At 40.9% G+C, this 27,816-nt stretch overlaps 1 protein-coding gene across 1 annotated transcript in view; it reads left to right on the plus strand.

The window, feature by feature from the left end:
* Positions 1–27,816, plus strand: part of LOC111222513 (polypeptide N-acetylgalactosaminyltransferase 18-like) — a 130,494-nt gene that overhangs the window by 93,025 nt on the left and 9,653 nt on the right. The window contains exons 7-10 of the mRNA XM_022746270.1: positions 7,419–7,604; positions 8,868–9,005; positions 15,455–15,550; positions 25,891–26,055. Of these exons, the coding sequence (XP_022601991.1) occupies positions 7,419–7,604; positions 8,868–9,005; positions 15,455–15,550; positions 25,891–26,055 (585 nt within the window). The remainder of the gene's footprint in view (positions 1–7,418; positions 7,605–8,867; positions 9,006–15,454; positions 15,551–25,890; positions 26,056–27,816) is intronic.

The raw sequence follows: 27,816 nt of genomic DNA on the forward strand, positions 1-27,816 counted from the left end.
ATTTTAGTGTCCCCTGGAAACACTCGTCTGTGCTACTTGCGGCTCATTTCTGTATTTGAGCATTTGCAGCACGTGCTGTCAAATTGATGAAGATGTTTTCTGAATTTGTGTGTGTTGAGCTCTCAGCTCCTCCATAATATCCTGAGAATATCTCATTAGCCGCACATCTACAGCAGACCCCATGTCGACACTATACATTTCTGCACCCCAGCATGCACTGCTCCATACTCTAAAAATACCTGTAACACGGTGTAATTTGGCTCTGTGGTATATACCACAGAGGCACCAGCAGTTCTCAGCGAACAGATTGAAACATCCTGGACAGCAGACATGTTCAGCATACAGAGGAAGAAGAATGACCTTTTCTTTGACAGAATGGGGCTTTATCAGTCATTCACATTATTCATTTAGTCTGACTCAAGCAATCTGAGCTGATTACTAATGATGTCACAAAGGCCAGATAACACTATAAGCTAATGTAATGACATTACATACATTTATCACATTATGATGAATGTTTCTATTATTTCAGTTTCTGGCAGTATTTAGCATGAAAATGTTTTATGTAATTTTCAGCAAGTTGAACTGCGGTTACAATGTGAACGGTTCTTGCAGTGATTTCATCTTTAATCTGATCTTCAGAGAGAGATGGCTCCGCAAAAGCATCATCCTCCTGAGACTGCAAATCAGTCCCGAGAGGACGCAACTGTTGGAACAGCTTTGAGACTTAACAGACGCAGGAGACATCAGAGAGAAACTGTTGACTCGCGCTCGGTGTGGTGGGGATTTTAAGCGCGGTGTCGGTGACGCACAGATTTGGTTTCGAGCTCAGGCCCTGGCTGACGCTGATCACACTCTGGAAAATGTGTAATTCTCTCAGGCTCGACCATGTCAGGTTCAGCTTTTCGCGGACGGCTGTGAACAATCGATGATAGGAGAGCTTAAAGAGAAGATGGATGGGTGATTACTGTGCTGTGCCCCCCTATCCTCAAAAAGAAAAACGCACTGCAATGCAGCTACACTGTCATTAACTCTCAGTCCTATCGTGTCCAGTGGAGGTGTTGATAGTTGTAGCTGCGTCGCACCGACTCCCCCTTACTCCTTTCTTCTGGCCCTTCCCAGTAAAAGAAACTCACTAGCCATCAATAAACTGTGGAAAAGTATGAAGGGAGAAAAAAGGAGAATGAAGCTTGCCAGCAGCAAATACCTACCTTACTATTTTTGTGACTGACACTCAAGCAGAACACTGCCCACATTTCATATTTTATTTATTTCCTTGATCATAATTCTGAAATAATATTTAGACTTACAATTTAAATGTTTTTTACCCTGATTATAGTAAAGCTATATTACTTTTTGGTGCCAGTATTTAGTGGAAGAGTAAATGCAGCTTAGGACACATACCTTGGTTATACAGGCCTTTACACCTTCGTCCTATCTGAACCCTCCAACACATTCGTGTGGTGTGTTTGCCATAATAATCCTTAGCGTCATATTGATACAGTTTGTGCCAGAAATCATAGCAGTTGTTCTCTGAGTCATATATTTGTCAAATCTGAACACACAGACAAAATGAATCCAGTGCTAGTTGTCGGCACATTCATATTTATAGTGCAAATAGGAACTGCTAATAGCTAATTCTGCACAACTTTTAATGGTTAAAATCTGCCACAATGTAAAGAAGTGTAGGATAAGAATCAATCTGAATGAAAATATATTGTAATAAAATATGGTAATATACTGTTTGCCTGCCTGAGTCACATGTAGTGACTCAGCTAAAAGCCTGTAAGTGAAAACTGAGCATTAAAAGCCAGTGTGGAGTGGAAGTGGATAATAAAGCCATCCGACAGTGAGTCTGCAGACATGCTGACTTGACATTCTCCACTTCCTCTTATAGCAGAAGAATGTCTGTTGAATAATGCTCATAATTTAATTTCCACCCTGCCGCTCAGTAAAAACTGATTTGGTCATGCACATACAATAAACCTGTGAGTGCACTTTCCTAACATTACCAGGGAAATTGACACCAGCAGCGTTTTTATTAAGCGTTTCTGGACCATTGCGAAATGTAATAATTCACACCAACTCTGAAGGACACACGGCAATGCAGGCAGTGTCCACAGACAGCCACTGAAATCACACAAATGTGAGCAACTGTGACTGTAATGATCAACCAAGGCCTCGACTCACTATGTGCTTTATGGCGGCAGTAACCATGTTTCTATTAACCGGCTTAATGTGCATTTGCGAATTAAAAACAAATGATGGAAACACACAAATTCGCTCGAATGTGGTGGTTTTACAGAGTATTCGACAATGGTTCAAATCCTGGTGGACATCAAAACATCCATAAAGTTTTTACCAGCTCCATCAGGGTCTTTATCGGCTCCTTCAGTGTCATTTCTGCGACTGAAGAGGCGTTTGTTTTGGTCTGAGCTGCTGGTGGTCTACTGCGACATCTAGTGGCAATGACGATTGCTTAAAGAACCTTTAAATATTACAACACCTATTGTGATGGATGTATGTGAAATCACCATCCCAGCACTTAGCAGATGCTGGAAATCCATCACCATGTTTAAGTGGAATGATATCGCGAAAAGAGAAAACCTAGCTTCATTAGCATAACATCACTCAGTGGAAACACAGACCATTCGCAATTGTGTTTTGTCAACTTTTCTAAAATAAAAAAATCGCTTTGGTTTTGTGTGAAACTGCCATGGAAATGCAGATACTATTTCGGCTGCAGTATGGAAAGTAAAATAAATCAATCAATTGGCCCAAGAAGAAAAGGTGCCGTTTTCTTGGTGTATTTATTACCCATGAAAAATATTTTTGTCCCTTGATCTGTGCTCCTGCTTCAGAGGACAGTGGATTAAATAAATGGAAGCCTTAGTGTCCCTTATGCACCTTCGATGTCTCGTTTGTGTTGTAGCTTTCTCACCGCAACACCTCCAGAACATATACAATAAAGTAAAATAACAGGAAGCATCCCTCCGCTCCTCTCTAAACTAATTTGATTTATCTCATACACGTCTGTCTGTGGGTGGCAGCCGACAGGGAGCGTAGCGAATGCATCTCAAAGTTTCCCCTAGTAATTTCATGGCCTCATCCAACCCCCTTAATGCAGATTGCCCTCCACAGCTGCGGTTGCGACTCCACACAGAAAGACCCTGCAGTGAAGGGTTAGTGAGTAGTGATCAGTTTGGGTCGGTCCTTTTGGCAGCGACTGCAGGAGCTGGCTCAGCTTCCGCTTCATACATGCAAAAGATACTCATAACATGAACCATGGCGCACTAAATATTCCCTTTTTAAAATGCTTTTGACCTCATATCATAAACGTTTTATGATGCCATGAATATAAATGACCAAATGTGCCACAGGCTTAAAATGTCCTGTTGTTTTTGCACATTTTGGGACATGGGTAGTAATGTGTCTTTCTTTGGCTCATAAAAATGTTTATGCATGGCTCGGGCTTGACTTTCTCCACGTGAGGCCTGACTGACCCTCCACAGTCGAGTATTATAAGTTCGATAATGGCTTTCTCCTTAGTGCCCCGCTGCTCAGCGACCGTGAGGAGTTCTGCAACGTTCAGAGAGGTTATTCTCTATTATAGAGCTCTTTTGGCACATAATTCTGCATAAGCCCCTACTGTAGAGACAAATTGCTTGGGCACCTGTTGACAGTAGCACAGAGGAGACTTGGATTGCCAGGAGTAATGCACAGTGCTGCAAATCAGTTTCCTCTCTGCAGCTATGACAACAAAGTCTGAACTGAAATGAACCTGTTTTGGTGGAGAGGCACTTCAGAGCTGCTGTTGAGCTTGTTGTGCAGTTGTTCACACTCCACGGTTGGTTCAGAGACGCGGGGTGTGGGGGCTGGAGCTGGACATGTTTACCCCTCTATATCTATCTCTATGTGATGTTATTGAACAGTTTAAAAGCAACATCTGCCAGAGTATTGACAATTCATTTTTATGGCAAACACTTCCAGCGCCACAGGGGGGGCCAAACAAGCCCACCTAGACACACACAAACACACTATCGTTATCAGCTTTTTCATACCACATAGTCTCAACTATAAACATCAAGAATGACGAGTAAAAGTCAATATTTCCATTTTTTGGAAGAATTTTTCCAGAGTAGCAGCCTGCACTGCAAAAAGCCCCAATTTCAGATCAATGATTATGTAAATCAGCAGTGATATTTTGACAGAATCAGTTCTGCACACATGTCTCAAGGGCATTGCTCTAACTCTAACTAATTCATCGTGTGTTGAGTTCAATCCGAGGTTTAAGTCAGAAAACAGCCAGTTTGTTCTATTTCTATTTCCGTCACAGCAAACACAGGCGCCTTTTGTTATCAGCGATGTGATTTCTTTATTTTTTTCTCCAGTTTCTGCAGAAATGCTCCATATCTCTGGCCTGCACGCTCCTATTGTGATAAAGATTGCTTTTATGAAGCTTCTTGTGCACCATATTGTAATATTGTGCATATTTAATGCTCATTGTCTCATGCCTTTTTTCTTCATCACATCAGGCGGTCATCCTTGGAGTAATTTATAATTCACAACTTCATTTGTTGTCGCCTTTACGCCTTTCATTTTTCTCATTAAAACTTTTAAAGGCACGAGTCCACGAGCGAGATTTGTTCCACATTAAACCGAGTCGGTGAGGATGTGGAATGTAAATGTGCTGCGTTTTGTTTGGGTGACACACGCGCAAATCAGCGAGACACATTTTAATGACGTTTGATGGGTAAGAGTTGGCACATGACCTTGTTTCAGCCCACGTGAGGAGGGTTTTTATTTAAGGAGAAGACAACAAAACAAGAAAAAAGAAAGGGCTTTCGGAAAGGATGAGTCAAGAAGACTTGGAGAAGCTGTTATTCTCTCTCCCCGTGTATTTCACTTCCTTTATCTTCCCTCTGTACTTCCCACTTTATCTCCATTCTCTTTTATCCCTTTACCCTCTCTGTTTTATGTTTCACACTTCCTGAATCTCTCCTCTTTCTCTTTCTCTTCACTGCCCGCTTTTTTTCTTTTTTTCCCGTCTCAGTCTCTATCTTGCTCTGCACACCCACATGCTCAGACAGAGATTGTTATACTCGAAGAATAGTTCCTTCTACTCTAACCCCATGTTGTAAATCCTTTATAGAGAACGCTGAGGTATTTCTGAGGGAAGCATGTATTATCTCCGATTTTGGCTCTAGTTTGTGCTCCTGCCTGGGCACCGGGCCAGTGCTACAGTTTGACTGTTGTTCTGCAGTAGCTCTTTGCTTTGCAAGGTTACAAGGAAGGAGGCTGGCCGGCAGGAGGGATTATAGCACAAACACACAAACAAAGTGCAGGACTGGAATAGAGAGCATAGGCGTTTCTATTGAAATCAGCATTCTCCAGCTCTTGTTTCTTCAGTACACTGAATTGCTAAGGTACCTCTGCAGAATTTCAAGCAGTGCAGTGAAATTAGCATTAAAGGTTCACTTCATAACAGTCAGAAAAGTGTGTTACCACGGCAAAAGCATGGAAAAAGATAAATGGACTGCACGTATATATGTGGGGTTGCGGATCAAAACCAAGGTTCCAACCAGAAAAAAAAAGAACTGAAGAATTTCGGTTCTGCTTATCGGTTCCTAATGACAACAGGTTGCACATCAAACCTGAGCAGCACGGCGTCGATCTGAAAGATGCACAGTGTCTGATGTGCTGCTGATGCTGCTGCAGTGAATCATAAAGTTCAGCTGCTGCACATCGGTCTATACTCAATTCACCTTTGGATCAATACGTGCAGTTTGACATTGACTCTGGTGTTTCTGCTGCTGGAGAGGATTTACTTCTGACTACAAAACTGTTTGATTCTTAGCCACCATTGTTTCTTTTGTTTTTTTTCCTTAAATATTTCCAGAGTATTATTTTCTTCTTGAAGTGCCTCGGCTCAAGAGTTTAATCTTGTTTACATTTGCTTGTTTTAACTGTTAAAATGACCTCTGGATGAGGTGTACATGTGTTGATAGTGGGGATGGTGTGTGATGTCACTGACTGGTAAAATATAGGACAAACAAAAGATGCTTAATCTTTGTTTTCTACACCTGACCTTCCTTTATTAACCATTTTGGAATCAAATAGGGAATCGACAAGAACCATAATCAATAAGCAGAATCTGAATCGATAAAATTAAAACGACAACCAACCCTATCTACCTACATAGCAGCGTTTCCTACACACACACACACACACACACACTTACATACTTTTTGAAGTTCAGTATCTTGCCCAAGGACACTTTGAAAGGCAGATCACATGTCTACATCTTCTGAGGAAAATTGACACGTGCTCAGTTCCTCAAATTTTCAATTAAAACATCTGAAATGGTTAAAATCCTGAAAAAGTAAAAAGTAAAGTTAAAGAAAAGTAAGAAAAAAATACAGTTAATGAAAGAAGTTGAAACGGCGATTAAATGGAAGTGCAGAAAAAAAGTTCCGATAAGTATAAGCACTGAAGGGTTGAGTCGGGGGTAAGTCCTGAGGGAAACTGAAGTATCATCTGAAGTTCAACCACTGAAATGTTTAAGATGACCAAAGTGGGATAAATTGAGCTGGAAGTGTCAGTTGAAGGTCAGTCACTGGGAGCAGATGAACTGTGAGTTAAAGAACAACAGATAAGGGTGGCTCCCCTGGTAGAGCGCGTACCACAAAGGCTTAGTCCTAACCTTTGCTGCATGTCATCCCCTCTTTCTCTCCCTCTCCCTAACCTTCCCGTCCATCTCGCACTGTCCTATCAGAATAAAGGCGAAAATGCCCAATAAAAAGAGAACGGCAGATAAAAGCTGTGGAAATGTTAGAGGAAGAGTAAGAAATGAATGCAGTTGAAATGTTAGTTATAAGATTTGAATACCAGCTGGTGACTCGGCCATAAATGGAGCTACTTTACCTGTAATACGCTCATGCTTATACACCTTGTTATGTAGTGGAGCTGAAACCTGTAATGTAGTACAGCTAAAATTAACCTAGGCAGTTATAGATAACTGTCAAAAGATGCCAGGAGGCTGCACACTGGTGTCGCATTCATGATGAACCAAATCGGAAGATTAATTTTCTAGTTCATGAGCCTATCACGATGCCAGCGAGGCTTGTGTATGTGAACATATTTGACAGTTTCTGCTGTCAACAAATAGCAGAATAGTAAAAAAAAAAAATTGCAACCACCTGGCTGGGCGTTCATGTGATACCTTTTTATTCATATTAATTCTATCAGCAGGCTCAGTCGCAGTAAAGATTTAATCCCCCATTTAAAGGATAGAGGATTAACTGGCGTGCACCCGGCAGGTGCTGAAAATATCTATACCGTCTATTTTGGAAGTCCCTGCAGTCACTAATGTGTGTGTATTTTTGTGTGTGTGTGTGTGTGTGTGTGTGTGACTGAAGGTGTGGCAGTGTGGCGGCAGCGTGGAGGTCCTGCCCTGCTCGAGGATCGCCCACATCGAGCGTGCCCACAAGCCCTACACGGAGAACCTGACGGTGCACGTGCGTCGTAACGCTCTGAGGGTGGCTGAGGTCTGGATGGACCAGTACAAGAGTCACGTCTACATGGCCTGGAACGTCCCGCTGCAGGTGAACAGAGAGCACAAACAAACGCATGTTGAGAGTTGGATACTGTGCTTATTCTCTGTGTGGGAGAGTGTGTGTAGGCATAATTGTGTTTGTGCTTTTTTTGTGCTCAGAATCTGTGTCATAGATCTCCTAGCAACCATGACGACTGCCATCGTGGAGATCGTTGGAGATCAGTTGTGCATGAAATAAGGGTTGAATACACCTGAGGAAGATCGTTGTACTGTGGATACAAGGCAGTTATTAATGTTTCATTTATCAAAGTGAATATTGTGGGTAGTTTTGATCTTAAAATGTGTTACAGTGACACACTCGGCTGGTCTGTTGGACTCGTCAAAACCAGAATCCTTTTTGGTTTTTCATGTCATTAAAGTTCCTCTCCAGAAATGTTAAACTATGTAATAATCCGCTATGATTAATATTTAGTTTAACATGGTTTTCCCACGTAAAATCTTGCAGCTGGGAGCACATATACGCTTACTTCCTCATTGAGAAATTCTGCATCAGGCCTTGTGCCCCGCCCACCTCCGCTGCTGGTTGACAGGTGAAAGAGCAGTGCGTGTCAAGATGGTTAGCGTTAGTCAGACCCAGACGCAGGAGTTTGTTGAGGAGCGAGGAGTTTGTTGTGCACCAAAATCGGCGACTAGAAGACGTATCGGAACAGTAAGCTAGTTATTTGTTTATGTTGTTTGTTAGCTTGTAACTGGCGGTGGCTGACGCAGTGTTAGCGGTTGTGCTAATGCAAACTCTCACTCTCTGTACTGACAAGGTTTCAGGTTTATGACTGTATCGGTTCTTTAGGTTTGTGACATATGAAACCCTGGCCGTCATTGGTTCACTGCAGCTCCAAGGTGGAAATACAAAGTCATGGCATTGACTGCTTATTTCATTTGTGATATGTTTTGTATTATATAAAAAACAACCATATGGATATGATAACATTGGTAAAAACTTGATTTTGATTGCAGATGGTCTTTAAAACAATCTCCATCAAATGACAGAATCCAGTTCTTTCTCTCTGTGATTGTACTTTGTTGCTTTCTTTGCCGTCTTCCTGCTCAGTTATTATTTCTAGCTCTTGTATTGCCGTCCTAAGGATGCAGTAGTGCTGGAAGGACCCTGAGGCCCTGAACTCTGCATTTGTTATTTCTGATTCCTTGCAACATTGGAAGCTGAAAATCGTTGTATTTATTTCACTGCTCTAGGTTGTCAGTGAGATACCCGCAAAGTAAACTCGTACGTGTTTGTGTTTATTTCCTTTTCTAGAACTCAGGAATAGACATTGGGGATATTTCTGACAGAAAGGCGCTGCGATCTAGACTCCACTGCCGACCGTTCAGCTGGTTCCTCTCCAACATTTACCCCGAGCTCCGATCCTACAGCAACACAGTCGCCTATGGAGTGGTGAGTTACATTTTTACTTAAGTTCTCAGGATTCCTGTATTTTGACCCCACAGTATGATGAACACTACACCGTAGACTTTCCCACTCAGTCCCCACTGGTTGTTACACATACAGAAACTCCTCAAAGCAGAGCATAAAGTATTCAGGAGTATTTTAATTCATTATGAAATAGGAACAAGGCACTTCTTTAGCTTTATCAAAAATTAATATGCCTTTGTTGTGGCAGCTTAATAGCAAGGAGTTATGAAAATGTGTAAACATATTTTTAACATGTTTTTTCTCTTGTTACGTTTCAGCCAAAAGGCGAAAAAGCCTCCAACAATTAAGGTGTTTGTATTTAAAAAAGATAGTGTTGCACTTTACCGTCATATTTTCAATTTTATTGGCCACTTGGGGGCAGAACACGCTGTGAACACAACACACACTTGTAAAGTTATTATGGGGAATCTGTTAGCAAACTGTTGCCTGTTTAATTGTCCAGCAGACACAGAGCAGAATTTATTTATATCGTGTTTGTGGCCACCTAGTGAATGTAGCTCCAGTATTCACTCTTCTTTTCAGTCTCCTCTGAATACAAATACGCCACTATGTTACCAGCAAGTTGCTAATTTTGCTTGTCTCCTAACTGTTGGTTCATCTGTTTAGCTTTTTCCACTGAAAGCAGCTGCATGCTGCATCTGGAAATGACACAGAGGAGAGCGGGGAGAGGGAACCGAAGCAGTAACCTGCACAGTAGCAACTGAAACCTTGATTTCTTGGTCGGTAGCGTTCTTCAGCCTCTCTGGGCTGTAGGCGACAAGTGGGCTACAATTTTCATTTAGCTGTCCTCTATAATCAGCACCAACACGGCAGAGCAGTTGACGCAACTTTATTCTGCCCTCTTAGCAGTCGATGAGCATCGCAAACACTGTCACATTCACACCTGTCCCCCTGTAAACAAGGTGGGAACCAAAAGTGCTCGACACTAAAGGAGGTGGTAACTAAGCAGCTTAAATGTTACACCTACAAGATCGATATTATATATAAAGTTGTGCAACTGATAATGAAATTATATAATAGACTCAATGACGTAATATTAATTAAGGATAGAATAAACTCAAACAATATTGCGACACTTGATAAACAACACAAATTAATCAATCAATGAATTAATTAATTAAACCAACCAACAATCACTTGGCTATAGTCGTGTCATGAGCGCTGACATAGCACTAAAACAGCGTGAACTCTGTCTCATGATGACAACACGTTTCCTTTTAAACTTTTCTACCTTTTCAAGCTACAAAAGCTACATCCTCGGCTTTTCCATCAATGCTGAGACTTTTTATTATTTTTTCAGGTGCGCTCAGGATTTTTATGTCAGTTTTTAAACAATATTTTCATTCAGGCTGCACCCATATTTAATACAAGAGGGAGGTATTAGGGGTTTTTTTTCGTTTGGGTTTTATTAAAATCGTCCTCTTGTGTGGCCATGTCCACATGTTCATTGTCCGTTTTCCATTTCCCACCAATAATGGAATTATATAGAGGCCAACCAACCATAAGCACTGAAATAGCACTGAAATACCATTAACTCCTCCTCATGATGAAACTTTTCCATTAAAACTCAACTTTTCCGAGTATTTCAAGCTGTAAAATTTAAACTTTTCCATTAATGATTGCATCGCAGATCACAGCAGCGAGGGACTGAAAGGGTGAACCTTTTTATGCCACTTTAGACTTAGTTGACTTATCTTTTTATGCCATTTCTGCATGGCTATTCCCCTCTTCAGCTAACAGCTGTGGGAGGATTTTGCATAATTGAAAAATGACAGTAATCTGTTGAAAGCTGAGCAGAATTATCCAACCGCTCTGACTTGTCCTGCTGATAGAGGAAGAAAAATGAGCACTTCTCGGCTGAGTCCACTCACTAATTATTTAATCATTTCACTTTTGATTGTGATTTTTGATTGTGGTCTCATTTGAACGTTTTAGACATAACTACATGCAGATATAGTTTTCTGCATCGTCGTCTGGCTTCTGCGAAACTTGACTGCAGTCTGAGAATAATCATCGCACAGAACCTATTTCCTTCGTGTTGAAAAGGTCTTATTCTCTGCATGACTTCAAGTCTGTCACTGAAGAAAAAAAACAAACAAACAAAAAAAGTTATGAATTGATGGATGAAAAGAGACGTGGTATGGTTCTGCTCAGACATTAGCAGCAGCAAATGAGTCTGTAGCTCGGAAAACAGCCTCCGTGCCACCTCTTGTGTTTGTTGTTCGATAAACACTTCAATCACAGTACGAGCCGGATGGTTTTATTTGTTGACACTACTGAGCATGTGCGGGGGCTCGGCTTTGAGTGCGTGAGATGAAAGCATTGCCACTGTGACATCTGAGAGATGTAGATATGAAGTTTACATATTTGACAAAAACAAACTCTCACAGGAGATGGGAGTTGGGGAGAGTACAACAAGTGTTCTGGCATGATACCATCTGTGGATGCTGTTTATACACTCATCTCTTATTTAACGTAAAACAAAAGCTGGAGAAATGCACCGCTGACACAAGGTAAATATTGAACCAGAGAAACATATTTTTGATAACATTTGTCGAGCCGTTTCAAATGAAACACTGTCTCGCAGTATCGTGAACTTGAACCATTCCACCAGTTTGACGTCAGGATTGTTTGATGTTTTCAGGCCGGTAGCTAAAAGCTTACGAATACTGAGGCGTCCCCACTGTTAGCCACAACGCTGGATGCATTCACCTTGCTGTTGTGCCCATGAGCAAAACACTGAACCCCTAACAGTACCACGGCTGTTGCTTTGTTCAGAAGCTATAAGCTTGACTTCTCTATAAAATGTAGAAAGAGGAAAGAGAAATTCCCCTTGGGGGATCAATAAAGTATCATATTATTGAACCACTATAATAAGCGTGACAGCAACATGAGATATTGTGAGATAGAAAGCTCAGCTCGGCCTCTAAATCGTGGATCAAGAATTGTACAGAAAACCCCCACGGGACTGTATGTGACGTGACTGCAGAGGAGGAGAGGTGGTGGGATGCAGTGAGTGAACCGGGGTAGAGGTGGAGTCAGTGAAACAGTAAGGGGGATGACTCGGCGCTCGGGTGAGACTAACTGTTCTGTAGATTGAGGGGAAAAAAGCTATCTGTATGTAAAAGAGATTAGAAGAAAATGGAGATCTCCCCTCACATTCACTCATCATAAACTCCAAATATTGCCCCTTTGGGACTCAGATTAGTATGACTTTGCAACCAGCAAAGATGCAGCCAATTAGCATTTTCAGTCATCCTTTAAAAGGGAATGTTTGTATTTTGCTAAAGTTCGTGAGGAATGGCAGAGCGAACCGAGGCCCAGACCACAGACCTTGAATAGAGAAATAGGCATTTCTATTCAAATCACCTCTTTTTAAAGGTCACTTGAATGGCATACTTAGGATGGCAGCCACAGAATGTTTACAATGCTGTGGACGTAAAGGTGTGGAAGTCGAGACTCAGAAAGCTGAATTTAACTGAGCATAACAGATCCTGAACATTTCAAAGGCAGCTATAACATTCCTGCAGTCGGGCTGTGTCTGCTTCCAAGTTACTGTTCAAAACTAACCTCCAATTCACTACAGCCACTATTAAAGCTGCATTAATTAATGTTTTTACCTTAACATTGAGAGGAATGACTATAGCTGTGAAGTGAACTGAGTCACTCGTAGTGACGAATCCACAAAAGTAACATCCAGGTTTGAAACTCTACTGATCGTCTTTTTGTTTTTTTAACGTTAGCAATATGCAGGACAGTTTCCTTGTTTGGAGTTCCTCTGTCTAGTAGTGGTATAAAAAGATTATTGCAGCTTTAAACCACCAGACGAACTTCATTGCTTGATTTAAATAACTTTTCCAAAAAAAACACTATGATGAACTTTTACCATAGCAGGGCTCTAGACTAACTTTCTACAGTGATTGCACTGGTGCACCTAACTTTTTCACTAGCATAAATTAGGGACTCACAAAATTTTATACTGTGAACACAGTTAAAACTACTTGGTTAGATTTAGGAAAAGATCATTTCCGACTCTTCACTGCTTTGGTTTGCTGCTGCTTGGCACCGCAACGCTGCAGGGTGGAAGCCCATGCTGCCGGCCTCCCTCCCATCACGGCACAGGATGTGTTTCTAGAGACATTGTGCTTTTTTAACATTTCAATTCGGCTTGTCAACGGGAAAGCACTGTTCCCAACCTTTGGTTGCTATTTTCCTTTAAAATATGACTTCCTGACCTTTTCGTGTAAATATCTGAGGGAAGAATGGCTAATTGAAGTAGGCTATATTGATTACGCTATATTGATTTACATTTATTTGGCAATTATAATTCTCTGTGGAATACAGCCAAACTAAAGGAGTAACCTGTAGGAAAAAAATGAAAGCACAGATGCTTTTCCCTTTTTGAAATATTACTCTGCAGCTGCCAAAAAGAGGTGAAGGTTAGTCTAAATTGTTTGTATGACTTTCTCCTGGCAAGCAGTAATTAGCCTGCAGTGGTCCCATTTGTCTTCACTTTAACCACTTAACTAGAGCTGTGTAGTGGACCACTCTGTCATAATTGAGTAATTAATAATGTAAAAGCAGAGAGGAAAGATAGAGGGGAGAAACATATTCACGGCAGGAGGCAGAGACAGAAAGACTTGTCCATCCTTGTCTATATTTGAAGCGTAGCTAAACCAGTTTCAGAATATTGTGGAATAATTAGTGAGACTTCAACAACTCAAAAGTTTGTGCAGGGGTGTGGTAGCTTTTTACTATAAAGTTGTTTTTATAAATAGCTGCACGGAAGCATCCATCCATATACACTTCAGGAAATCACCAGTTCACTTACAGGAGTCCTCACTTCTAGAACCAAAACGGTCAATCCAAGAGAAATAAGTGTCTCTTTAGTAAAAATCCAAAGGGGTCCAATAATCGTCTTTACTTGATAAATTCAATTCTGGCTCCCAAAACAATTGAGAAAACGTGTACATAGAGCAAATATGTGAATGTGGATATTTTTGCAATAGGCTACTCAAGATGACAGCAGCAGCTGTCAGGTCCTCTCCAGTGGCCCCGGGGCAAAAGCAGCTCTTTCTCAGAAGTCAACCTCAAAGCTAGCAGGAGATTATCACACTTAAGCAGGTGATTTGAGGCTAGTGAGCATAGAGAGTGGGCAACTTGCCCTCACAGGCTTATTCTGCCCCAGCTAAATCCATCTGAACACCTTTTTCTTTTTTTTTTTTTAGTTCAATAATTAACTCTGATCTGTGAATGTGAGTGAAACTTTGCCATTTAAAACAAAATACTTACAAAATATATACAAATATATTTTATTTTTACATACAAAAATACAAAGTACCTTTGGTACTTAGATTAAAGCTGCATTAACCATTTGCGTTTTCATTCTGAGAGGTAACTTGCACAAACCTCTCAACAAAAGTCATTTTAGCACTGTGGCTAATTAGCAATTATCTTAACTCACGATTAGCAATTAGGCATAGCACTAGCTAAACTGGCTAAACAGTGGAAAACAGCTAGCTTGACTCTGTCCGAAGTAACCAACACCTCTAAAGCTTACTTATTTACTCTAACTCTCCTTAAACTACTAAATTTCTGTTTATTTATGAGTTAAACTAAAGAGATTAGCCAATTAGCTTTAGCACTTTAGTGTTGGTAGGCCTGTTTTTAGCAACTAGCATAGCTGTTTCCTCCTGCCTCCAGTCTTTAGCATAAGCTTAACACTTCCTAACTCCAGCTCCCTACCTGAATACACTGATGTTGATATTTTCATCTCACTCTCAGAAAGAAAGTAAATCAGAGTATTTTAAAAAATGTTGAACTATTCCTTCAAAGATCTAAATAAAACATAGATGTAGTTGCTGCTCGTCTGTAAAACTAAACAAAAAAAGGAAAACAGCAGTCGACAACATTAAAGTAAGGATGAGCTGCTTTTTCTCTCCCATGTTTTTGTGATGAAATTATAAAAGGCTCAGCAGCTCTGACAGCCTGAAATTGCTTTAAATGAGGAGAGCAGTTTGTTTAATAATGCCACAAATTTGAAAAATCTGATGACCAAAGCTGAAGTTACATGCATACGTTTTTCACTCTGATTGAAATCATTCCAGTCGATGATCTCGGGTCAGCTGTTTACATTTGAAGTGATTTAATACGATCTGGTGTTTACATGCACCAACGCATTTAATCGAAAACAGCTGTATGACATGAAAAAGTGGAGAAACGCTCATCCTGACGCATTTGAGTCAAGACAGAAGGCGTATGCAGAAAGAAGGCATCCAGAAACTAAGCAGGGTTAAATCGTTTACATGTAAAATGTTTTATTTTGATCGGTTTATGAAAAGTGTATGTTTGCTTGTTAAAATCTACATAGAGTTTATGTAGATTGCCTTTTCTCTCTCTCATTTCTTTAGTTGAAGAACAGTCTAAGAGACGACCTGTGTTTGGACCAGGGACCTGACACTGACAACATTCCCATCATGTATCTCTGCCATGGTTTGACACCGCAGGTCAGTGAACTCTCACTCATTTTATTCTGTTCTGTCTCTTCAAAGACATGAAAAACCGAAACATACGCAGAAAGATCTTAGGAGATCATTGCAGAGATGGTTGAGTGGTTTCTCTTTATTCTATGAATAACAAAAAGGCTTTGTAAGACTCAAATACATAAAGTATATACAGTTTATTGTCACAGTTTTGAATATCTATCCACAAAAATTAAGCTTGGATTTCTGACAAGCGAGAATCCATCTTGCCAGGCTCCAAGCTGCCCACTTGTGGTCGAAACCACAGTGATTCAGACCAATCAAGGTCCTGTGTATTATTGGCAGGTACGGGCATGTCTTAAGTGTGACTGCAGCGGCTCTTAAAAAGGTTAGCATAGATGCTGCTATAACTTCAGATGTATCAGAACTGGAGAGTATTCCTTCATCGAAAGAAGAGCAGAGAACAGCACCGAAGTTTTCGCTCCTCTCCCGACTGGCTTCGGCAAGAGTTTAATTTACCAACTGGCTCAGCGGGGAAGGATGCAGAATCTGATTGGTTGAAGCTGGCATGTGATAGATGGTGATAGACAGATGGTACATCAAATCACCTGGCAAGTGTTTTTTGAAAGCACCTGCCACTTTCCAACAGGTTTCCAACAAAGCCTTCCCTGCGGGTTCTCTGTAACAAACCACATGGTGCATCAGGTTAAATATGAGGACATTATGAGCACCATTATTAAAGCTGCTTGAATAGATTTTTTGCTGTTGTTTATTTATTCGTGGGCTTGCTTTTTTGCCCGCTTGGTAGCAGCAAAACAAGCTGGAAACACCACATTGACGTATTACTACCATGTTCATTTCTTTATGCATCCAGCAGACACAGAGCAACATTAGCTTTGTCTAGAGCTGATGAGTGAAAGTCCAATATTCCCTCTGCCTTCAGCTCTGTTTTGGCCTCTATAAACTCCTGAGCGGAATATCTGGTTCTTTAGCTGCTAAATGCTTCACTATGTTCACCAGCTAGCTGCTAATTTACTCTTTCTGTTGGTTTATCAGAGCCTTTTGCCTGCTGATGGAATCAGTATTGATAAACACAGAGTCCGACTTCATAGTTGGAGATAGTTATCTGTGGGTTCTACTGCAAGTGACTACTTCCCCATTACACATTGTTATTTGATCCATTGTTTATGTAAAATGTAGGTTAGTGCAACTTTAAACATTCACTGTAAAATAGGACAAGTTAAAAAAAATTTTTTAGGAAACCTTATAGTGTAAGTATAAAAGTATAACTATTAGTTTTAGGTTATGTTGACTTTATATCCACTTGTTGAGTTTACTTAAAATTTTGTTGGGTTTACTTAATGTTATCTAGTTGTTCCAACTTAAAAATGAGAACTAAAGTTACCTTGCCCTTTTTTCATTAAACAGAGTATTTTAGCAAATGTGATGAGTTACTGTATAAAGGGGCATCACTCATGTTGAGCTACTGTAATTAACATAAAGAAGTCACACATTTGCTAATTAAAGCAGAGATCTAGAGGAAAATGTTAGCATAAGAACTATCACCATGCTATGATAATGCTGCTTTGTCATGTGGTAGTAAGAGTGAAACTTTTCAGCTCTGCAGCTGAACTATGTAAAAGTAGTTGCTGAGGCCAATCATCAACTCCATCAGCCCACTCCAGATTTAAGGTCTTTGAATTTAAGAGGCAGTAAAGGCTGCACTTACTTTCCCCCTGTAATGGAAGCACTGAAAAACACTTAAAACAGCATGGAAGCGTGACTGCGTATTTCCACTTCTCACCGCTGTGAAATGCTCTGTGGCTTGACAAAATTAAAAATTCAAATTATTTAACCGTGTGCATTATATCCCGGCTGCCATAAAGAGGTTTGCATAATCAGAACTGGACTCCACTACGCACTGAGTCTGGCATTTAGAAGAGCTTTGTGAGGACACTCCAAGCTTCGCCTCCATTGTCGGTAAAGTTAATAGCTTTGACCGGAGCCTTGATGTCAGAAATATTCAACTTTCTATCTGGGTCAAACTCAGCAATATACAGCATCAGCTGCTGAAACAGCTGTGTTGGCATTTCTATGTCTCTCTTGTCTTTTTGCCTTTCACGTATTCTCTCTCCTGGAGACAGCACCATCAGCAAGTGCTGATAAAGAAATGGATTCGTATTGGTAATTTTTTTTTTTTTTTATCTCCCTCACTGTCTTCACACCGTCTGTCAACACAAGCAATGGAGATGGGCAAAGCCACTGTTAAGGGTCTTGAGCTTATTCCCTTCACAATAAAAAGCTTAATTCTGAATGTGCTAGTTTTGCTTAAATTGAAAAGTTTTCACACCCACAACATGAGTTTGGCCACAGTCAAACAGGAAGATAGCAGGTTTGCAGAAGACCGCCCTCAGTCCCAGCCAACACTGCCAAAAGTGAGGCCTCAGGGTCAGTTTTATTCCGCTCCTCTGGGACTCTGAATAATGCAGCATTATTCATTTGGCCTGTGTGAATCTGAGAGGTTGTCTCTTTAAAAAAGAAAAAAAAATCATATTTTAAGACACAAGCAAGTTCAAAGCTGAGCGTGTGCTTCTCCACTTAGTGTTAGTGAGCAAACATTTAGCTGCAACAGAGATATTTTGAGGCATTAAAGGCAGAGAAAATGAAGAGATAATTTGTTCGCTCATATTTATGGAGGAAATTCGGCTTAGCAAAAATAAAAATGACTTCTAGCAAGCCATAATTTACCCACTGCACTGAAACATGTCTCTATAACCGGGGTGTTTTGGGGGCTTTACTGGGATAAGTCAAGATAGTAGTAGAATATCATTACACAGCACAGAATCAGCAAGAGGGACTAATCACTTTATAGACTCCAGATATTTGGGCTTTTAGACTCAGAGGTGCATCTACATACATTGCACTGCGCATAAAATGAAACTGAAGTTATTATCTGTCCTGTACTTGCTGCAGTAATCAACGAGGGATTAGCGAATCTTAATGGATAAATCCATAATCTTTGCTGTTAATGGACATTTACTCACATATTCACACATAAACGGTCACTCCTTGCATTAGCCTGATGAATTTTGAGGCCTCAGTGACACTGGAAAATAATAACGAACCTATTTCCAGCCATCGAGACTCGTCAGACTCATTTCAGACTTACTGGTGAATGCCAGAAAGATTCCATGTTTAGAGACATCAGTCTTAGGATGCAGAGCGAAAAGCAGTAGGAGCCATTTCATAGCCAACATCAAAGACTCAAGTATTCCTCTGGTCTTCTATCATTGCTTTATCGCTTCTCATTCTTTATTCTTTATTCATGTGGAGTATCTTTTGTAATGTAATTCCCCCAAGTCCTTCTTATTCCCCTTTCAGATCCTTTTATTCTGATTCATCCGATCCTTTAGATTACCTCTGAGTCCTCTTCCTTCTGAGCAGAATCACTTCATTCCAGTGTGTGTCCAACAGAATGAATGGATGTGGTTCTGAATACCTGATGAACTGCTGAACCTCAACGATGCATAGCGTTCCTCAATTTCCTTTAGAGCCACTTGACACAGATGTAGGGATGCTGTGGAGGATGAGAGAAGGGAGAGCAAGACGGACGGATAGAGAGTCTTAACAAACAGAGGAAGAGAGAGAGAGAGAGAGAGATCACTGTAGGTACTCGTTCAGTTAAGCATTTCTTTACGTATGCCAGTAAATGACGCTGGTTATCAACCTCGTATCATCTTCACATCACATCAGCTTTACTGTAAAGAAAAGCTAAAGGACCTGGTGGTGAGATAGACGGGAGTCTGCGCCGGCGACAGCCAGAGGCGTATTGGTTTCAGGTTGTCCGTCCGTCCGTACGTACGTACGTCCGTACGTCTGTCCCAGTCTCGTGGATCTCAGTAACGCCCTGACAGAACTTCTTCAAATTTGGCACAAACATTCATTTGGGCTCTAGGATGAACTGATCACATTTTGGCAGTCAAAGGTCAAAGGACACAGAAGACTGAGACCCAGGAGAACACAATAAACTAAGGCTGGAGGTAAAACAACCATAGACAGATGAGCCAAGTCATTACAAAATAAAACAGGGAATAACTAAAAAGAGTCCGGGTGGGACGTCACAGTGGATGTTGATTCAGGTGCCAATTTCAAGCCAAAACAAGAGGTGTGGAAAACAATATCCATTCAACAGGATGATGAGTAATTCAAGTGGAAATTAAGCAGGTAATAGAAATCTGATCTCTGCCTCAATATTGGTGTAGCCTTGCTAAGAAGATTGGTTTTTGGCTGGATCAATAAAGTTTGAAAATTAGCCCTTGGAGGCTATTTACCGGGGCAGAATTCATGGCTGTGTGTGAAGGTCTCTAATTTCTATCTTTGTGAGGACACTCTTACTTCTTCATGAGGCTATTTTAGGACTTACAGCTCAGGCATGTCATGCTAATATGCTGTTAAATATTAGTCATGGATTAAATGTAGTGATGGAGAGTTCTCGCAAACTGAGTGAAATAAATGTGCAAGTGGGTGCATTGGCGTGCCTGTGTATGTGTGTGGGTGGGTGCGTGGGTGTCTACAGAGCAAAATTACCAGGATATTGAACTTGTAAGTTCAGGCAGGAATGAACAAGCTGTAGGAAATCTTGTAGCAGAATCTGATGTTTGTAAGAGGCTCGGAAATAAAATAAAAAAAACACAGCCAGGCCTTGATAAAGAGAAACCAAGTAGCAGAACAAGTCAAATCAAAGATTAAACTTTGAAACACAGCCTTGCCACTTGGGAAAAGAGAAAAAGCTTTCCTCCAACTGCGGCTTTTCTTACTAAAGAGACTTTAGAAGACATTGATTTATCATTTTCGGGGAAGTTGGTGGTGTATTAATGATTAAAAATAGAGTAATTTCACCGGGGAGTCAGTTTGATACAAAGAAAACTCAAACCAATTACCAGACTTAAAGAACTTTTGACAAAGAGTGTGTGTGTTTGTGTGTGTGTGTGTGTGTGTGTGTGTGTGTGTGTGTGTGTGAGAGAGAGTTAGAGAAATACATTCTGAACCTTCCTATGGGATCAAACGCAATCATCCTTTATGCAGAATCTTAAACTAGAATTGGTGTCACAAGTATAGAAGAGACTGTCGCTTAATTTTTGGAGTCATTAATAGGCGGCGGTTTTAAAATGGAGATATTGTCACGGTTGTCGTTGCACCAAAGTAATCAATTTTCAAAACTGCTGTGTCTGTAAGCTCATTAAAACAGTGACCAATCTGATCAGTGTACAACATGGTAGTGTGTGTGTGTGTGTGTGTGTGTGTGTGTGTGTGTGTGTGTGTGTGTGTGTGTGTGTGTGTGTGTGTGTGTGTGAGCTGCATATTAGTAGTAAGAGGAAAGTTTTTTTAGTCAGTTTGCTACCTGTACCTATAAATACCTTCTTTCCCGGAGTTAACCTGATTGTCTGCTCTCTCTCTCTTAAACTCTCCCCCTCTGCCTCTGTCTGCGCCACTCGTCTGGATGATCCTTTTCATTATGTACTGAGACAGCTTCGCCGCTGTTGTGTGTGTGTGTGTGTGTATGCTGGTGTTGTGTGTGTTTGTGTGCTGTCTTCTCGCCACCAGAGCAGATGGCTGAGGGAAACACCAGTGATTAGCCTGGCTGACTACATATCTTGCTGTCAGTAAGAAGCTCACCAGGAGCCTCGCTTTTGAACAAAGTCACATTCATACCGGAACAAAAACTAGACATCCAAGAAGCAAACAAATGGGCCTGTCTGTCTAACTCAGCGCTTTAGGGGTCAACTGTGTCACTATTATTGAAGGCCAATTAAAAAATGAACAGAAAAAAGTGATGGAGGTTTTGCAATGACCGTTTTTAAAATGAAATCAAGAAAATAAAACCGGCCTTTTAAAAACTTGCTGGATATATGATTGTCACAAGTTAAACAGCGTGATATGTCATTTGTCATTTCCTTCCAGAATGACACATAAAATGTTTTTTTGCTCTGACACTTCCATCAGTGGGATGACAGAATTCATCTGTGCTTTCCAGAACTTTTACAAACCACTGTTGGAAAAATAAAAGTATTTTTTACGATCTGACAATACTGTGGTTAATGGGGCTATTTGTTTTCTCTGAAGGGGGTTTCTTGCCAGGAGAAGGTGGTGGTGGTGGCCTCTCGACAAGAGCTTCAGCCATTGTTGTGTTTACAAGCCAAGAGGGTTTTAATACGCCCTCTGAGCAGCGCTACGTCTTCAAGGCAGATTGGAGGCTACAGTGAGACGCTATCAGAAAGTGACTAGCTAACTGATTAGCGTGCTAACTTCAGTAGAAGAAAAGACGTCATAGAGACAAGAGTTAAGCTCTTAGTGAGTGAAGGAATGAAGTTTGATGCTGAACTCCTCTCGACTAGAACAGCTGTTAATGCTAGCGTAGGCTATGTAGCAATAGCAAAACTTACATGTAGCTCCTTTAAGGTTTGATTAGGTTTTTGGTTTGGATTAGGGTTAAACCATGGTTTGGGTTAAAATAACTACGATTAAGGATACACACGCGCAGTTTTCCTGCAAACAAACTTTATTTTTTAAAACACATGGGTGCACCGTCAGGAGAGATAAACCAGACAAATGTTTGGGGCACCCAAGGGGAAAAGGGGGCCCTTCATATTGCACACATTTTGAAATGACAACAATAAACCCACTTAAACCTCCCATACGGACACTATACAATGCACTGTTATTGCCCCCAAAACCCCACAAGTGGGGCCCCTGATGATGTGTGCCGTAACTGCCTGTGAGGCATTCAGGGAACATTTGTGAATTGTAGCATTCTTCAATGTGCTTCTTTGCCTGGGGCCCCTCAGAGTGCAGGATCGCTACTGTTTTTACAGTACGGATGAGCACGGATTGTGTGTATCCTTGAAATATAAAAACATGTTGAATGCATGACCTCCCTTATGAAACATTTGTCAGTTACATTTAAAATTTTTACAAACCTGCATAATTTACATGCTTTCTAACGGTTCTCTTCTTCCCTGACTTTGTTGGCACAAAGCGGCATATCCTGGTATATTAACACTACCTGCGAATCACTGGAATCAAAACTGCGATATGTCAGTGTTATCAGCACTCTCTCTCACTCTCTGTATCACACCCACACACAACCACCCACATGCTCCCTCTCTCACACACCCTGAGTGTTCTCTGAGTTGCTTATAGAAATGTAGCAATAAATAAATCCTCATTTATGTCCAGGTTGTGATTTTGTGCGTTCCTTCAAAGCAGACACAGAGATCCCAGAGTTTACTACTCCTGATTATACGACTCATTAATTTGGTTTGTCTGTTTATCCTCAGTTGGAGGTGGTGCCCCAATTTTCAACAAGTGCAAATTTAAATTCAAGTGTAGTAGTTCCTACTTAATTACTATGGCTGTTAGACAGCTTTGTCTCTTGAACATAAACGCACATTAATGGGCACTTGTTGAAACGACTGATGCTCCCATTTTTCATGGGATGACAGTTATGGCAACCTCCTGACCTTTCAACTCACACCACCTTCAGGCCAAATTTTCCACTTGTGCAGAAGAAATGTCGAAATCTAACAGGCAGAATGCCAATGCAATGTTCTGACTCATCCATAAGGAGAATCTTCAAAGGCTTTCTGAAAAGCAAACTTGTCAATATCTTGTTTATTAGAATGTAATGAATGCTGCAGCTTTTAGGAGCCTCTGATCGTAGTTGTACTGTCAGTACCGGCTTTTACGTAAACAAGACTGATGCTCCATTAACGAACCCCTCTGAACTTGAGCATTAGTCATGCAGCATCTGCCTGGTGTTGACAGTGAACAACATTTGCCTTTACATCTAATTATATGATATATTTAAGATCACCAAAGTGCAACTTTTTTGATTTTGCTCAGATCAAAATGTCATCTGCTGAAAGGTGACATTAAAACCCAGAAAATCAACCCAGCTTACAGCCTTTCTTTTGTCCACACTTGTTAATGTGTACATCTGTCAGGGGAGATTGCTGTCTGTCTAGCGCGGCACTGTGCTAATCCTTCTATTAGAGGTTTTAAGAAGCCGTGACAGGAGAGGAGATAGCATTAAGCCCTCTGTTGGGAGCTGAGCACCAATCTATTGACAGATGCAAGCTTAATCACTCGTATTAGCGCACATGCACATACACAGAAAAAACAGATTGCTCACTCAGTAGCGTTTGCACATACTCGACGCACTCAGACACTTAATGCACACGCATGCACACATCAGTCTCTGGTGTTGTCTGTCTTGAGGTGTTTTTAAACAGCAGCTTAAAAGCTCTGCGGCTGCTTCACAGTGCGATAATGGCCCCTATCTAAAAATGTCCTGTTCCTGCAAGGCGGTCATCATTCTCATCAATTACCTCCTCAGAGCTTCCACACACTCCTGTGGAAAATCACACACTCTCAGAGTTGGAGCACAAAGCCAGCGTTTCCATTTGTTCTGAGCAGTGCTGCTTCTTTTGCTTATTCTCCTGTTACGCCTTGATCTCAACTTTTTATGCTTGTTTTGATTTCATTTCGACCTTGATCGTCCTCATTTACTTTACTCATGTCAGGTTTTCTGTGATTCTTTGTCTCATCTTTTTCCTTTTCCGTCAGACTCTGCGAAATGTATGTCTCACTTTGAATTTTCAAACTACTTAAGGTGTGTTTGATTCACCTCACTAGGCATTTTTTGCAGGCTTCAAAACTGGGCCAACATTTGCATTCATTACCATGTGTTTTGTTTTTTTGTTTTTTTTTGTTGTTGTTTTCAGGTATGCAAAGTTTCCTCAGCTAATATTTAGCCAGAATCTACTGTTCCATCCCTGACCTCTCTCTCTCCCTCCTTCATCTCTCGCAATCTGAACATTTCCTCCTCCTTTTCTTCTTACCTTCTGTTTTCCTCTTTAATTAGATCAGTTACAGGCAGCCTGTTTATTTCTCACAACACTATAAGTGAGAATATTGTGTAGAGAAATCGGCAAATTTTACAATTGAGGTGAAAGAAAGTACAACCAACATTCAAAAAACAGTCTAATGACCAAAACCCACGTTGACTATATATAGACTATAGTGTGGCATTTGCAAAGGTGCATTATTATGAAATGTAGAAGCATCTGTTGTCTCAGTTTTGGTACTGTATATTTTGCCCAAGATACTTGAGTAGTAGTATGGTAGTAAAAAAAAAAAAGTAGTTTTAACTGATGGTGCTAAATCAAGCAATCAGGCCGTAAGTGTTGGTGTGTCTCTTAATACCGGTCAATCATGCCTATCTGAGTATTGCTGCTGACCATGTGCATCCCTTTATGACAGTGTACCATCTCCTTATATCTAATTCCAGCATGATAATGTCACAAAGTAAAAGTCGTCTCAAACTGGTTTCATGAACGTGACAGTGAGTTCAGTTTGCAGTCACTGGATCTGAATCCAGTTGAACTCCCCTGAGACGTGGTAGAACAGGAGATTGGCAGCATGAATGTGCAGCTGACAAATCTCCAGAAATGATGTGATGCAGTCATGTCAACATGGAGCAGAATCTCAAAGGAAAGTTTCCAACATCTCGTGGAATCCATGACATGAAGAACTGAGGCTGTTTGAGAGCACAGGGAGGAACTACTCAGTATTAGTATGGTGTTCCTAATAAAGTGTTCAGTGAGTGCAGTATAAATGTACTATATAAAATACTACATAGTAAAATAAAATATACTGTGCAGTACAGATAATACAAAAATAAAAAATGAAAAGATATCCAACTGCAAGTAGAAAAAGGCATGAAGTGGAGGTCGAGGTATGTGTTAAGTTGCATCTGAGGTCATTCTAACATGCAAACATACATACATACGAGTGTGCAGAGAACCCAGAAATCACTCCTTTTGGGTGATTGATGAAATTGATTTGCGTACAAATAAGACTGTAGGAGAAACATAAACGTTTTAAGTGCTCAAAAACTCCAGAGAAGTGTGTACGGCAGGAATAAATGTAGCAAAAGTGATGCGTTTTAAACCAAAAACATAGTAGTGTGGACGTAGCCGGCATGCATATATAAAATCACACACTGGGGCAACATTATACTGGCTTCGGTTGGTTCAGTGTAAACGAGCAGAGCTGGCATAAGGAGGGGGTCTTCTTAACGGCAGTTTAAAAGAGGCTAAAATCGCACCATGATTTTGTGAAATGAACAACACAGATTGAAGAGGATGACAGGAGCAGACTAATCATTACCACGTAATGATGTTGTTCCACAGCTGAGGAAGAAACAGGGTTACTCAGGCTGAATGGAGATACTCGGAGCTCATCATTACACCTGTGTGAAAAGTCCTCTCTCCTGAGCCCCTGTCTTTTGTCTTCCCCAGCAGAACGTGTACTACACCAGCTCCCAGCAGCTTCACCTGGGGGTGCTGAGTCCCACGATCGACGACGACGATAACAAGTGTCTGGTGGACGTGAACAGCAGACCCAGGCTTCTGGAGTGCAGCTACGCAGCAACCAAGCACATGAAGCTCACCTGGTCGTTCGCTCAGGTAAAACCACAGTTGCTGACACACTGTTGCAGCCAGACGCTAAATACAAACGAAAGACGTGACAAACTCCAGCTGTGTCCTTGTTTTTCCCCATTTCAGGTTCTCCGTATAAACGTACGCAGCCTTTGATCTCATTAGTTTGTTAATTGACATTCTGTATGTTGCTGCAGCCTCCTGCAGTTTCTTGTCTTTTAGTGTGGCTTTTTTTTTAGTAAATGAGTGGGCTTCATACCTCTTCCTCTCCGCTTTATTTCTGACCGTAACAGGCACCTCTTCTGGTTTTGTTAAAGCAAAGATCATTCTTCCATTATTATATGCGATAGGCATTTTAACAGCACATCTACTTGGGTTGGATAATTAGCTTTCACACATCCACAGTTTCTGACTTTTAACAACCCTCTGTCTCATTTTTAATCTTCACACTTTTAATGTTGTCTTAAATGTGACAGATAAGTAGAGGGAGCTGTATAATTAGTATAAAGAAGACACTACTGTATTCATGCCCCTGGCATCTCTGGTCTGTGCATGCGTGCATGCGTGCGTGCGTGCGTGTGTGTGTGTGTGTTTGCTCTCTTCTCTGTGTGTGTGTGTGTGTGTTTGTGTGTGTGCTGTTTTTGTTCGAGACATCAGACTGAAAAAGGAGCTTATTTAAATATTAAATTTAAATAACATTCAAGCCATTCCTCTCCCTCAGAGAACAATACCTCCCCATATTTCAACTCTCCAGTTTCTGTAGCTACTGGCCACACCAGCAGGGGAATCTGCCTCTAATTAGCACCAGCCAGAATCAGAAATCTCACATCTAGCTTATGTCAGAAGTCAAAGGGATGAAACCCATTAGGCACATCTCACAAAAGAGAAATCCACTTTCTTCGTCAAAAAGTTTGGTAGAGAAGTCACTTAAGGCCCGAGATTAAACCTACAGGCTTTTCTAACAGAGAAAATGAAATGTTAGCCGTATGACAGATTGGAGGGGGAAGGCAGTGTGAATTAAATATGGTAAGTTTAACATTTGATCACATTTCTTCTGTGAAACGTTAATTAAAAGTTAAATGTGATTCGCCACATGAACAGCTGAGACTTTCCTCTGGTAAAAAAACGAGCCCATAGGTTCGTTTGTGCATCAGGTTGTTATGACCCATAGTTACGTTTTGTTGCTAGGTGACATCTAGTGGCTGTAGTAATTATGACAGGAGCAAAGGGAAGAAGTTTAGTGACGCAGTATAAAGAGAAGGAGGAGGTTGGGGTAGAGGGATGAGTAAACAAAACCAGGAGTTTATGGTGATTCTTTTATCCATGACTGTTTCGACAACCTTAAACACTTTGTTATTATTGTAACCATGACAACAAAAATGGTCTAATCATAAGGAAATAGGCTACTTATTTCAACTTGAACCGTGACCTTTTCCTGAACCTAACCAAGCCATGACCATTTATGATTGTAAGCATGGCAACGAAGGTCTGGCAACTCCGCATGTTTATTGTTGTAACCATGGCAACCAAGGTCCGCTATGCCTGCTGCCATAGGGGAGCTATTGTATTTCAGGACGGGTCGTGTCAGAGGGTGGGAACAAATGACCTACTGTATGTGGCAGTTCAGGTTGGAGGACTCAACGGTGTACAGGTACAGGTAAACTAATGTAGATTAGCCCTTATTGACGATTAGGGTAATTTCTCTGTTTAATTAACAAGATTATTTTGAATTTTAATTTAATGCCAAAGAATTAGTTGTAAACATGACATTAACTGCAGCAGAGACTG

The sequence above is a fragment of the Seriola dumerili genome, unplaced genomic scaffold (assembly GCF_002260705.1).
Source record: "Seriola dumerili isolate Sdu_G_001 unplaced genomic scaffold, Sdu_1.0 BDQW01000097.1, whole genome shotgun sequence".
Lineage (NCBI taxonomy): Eukaryota > Metazoa > Chordata > Actinopteri > Carangiformes > Carangidae > Seriola > Seriola dumerili.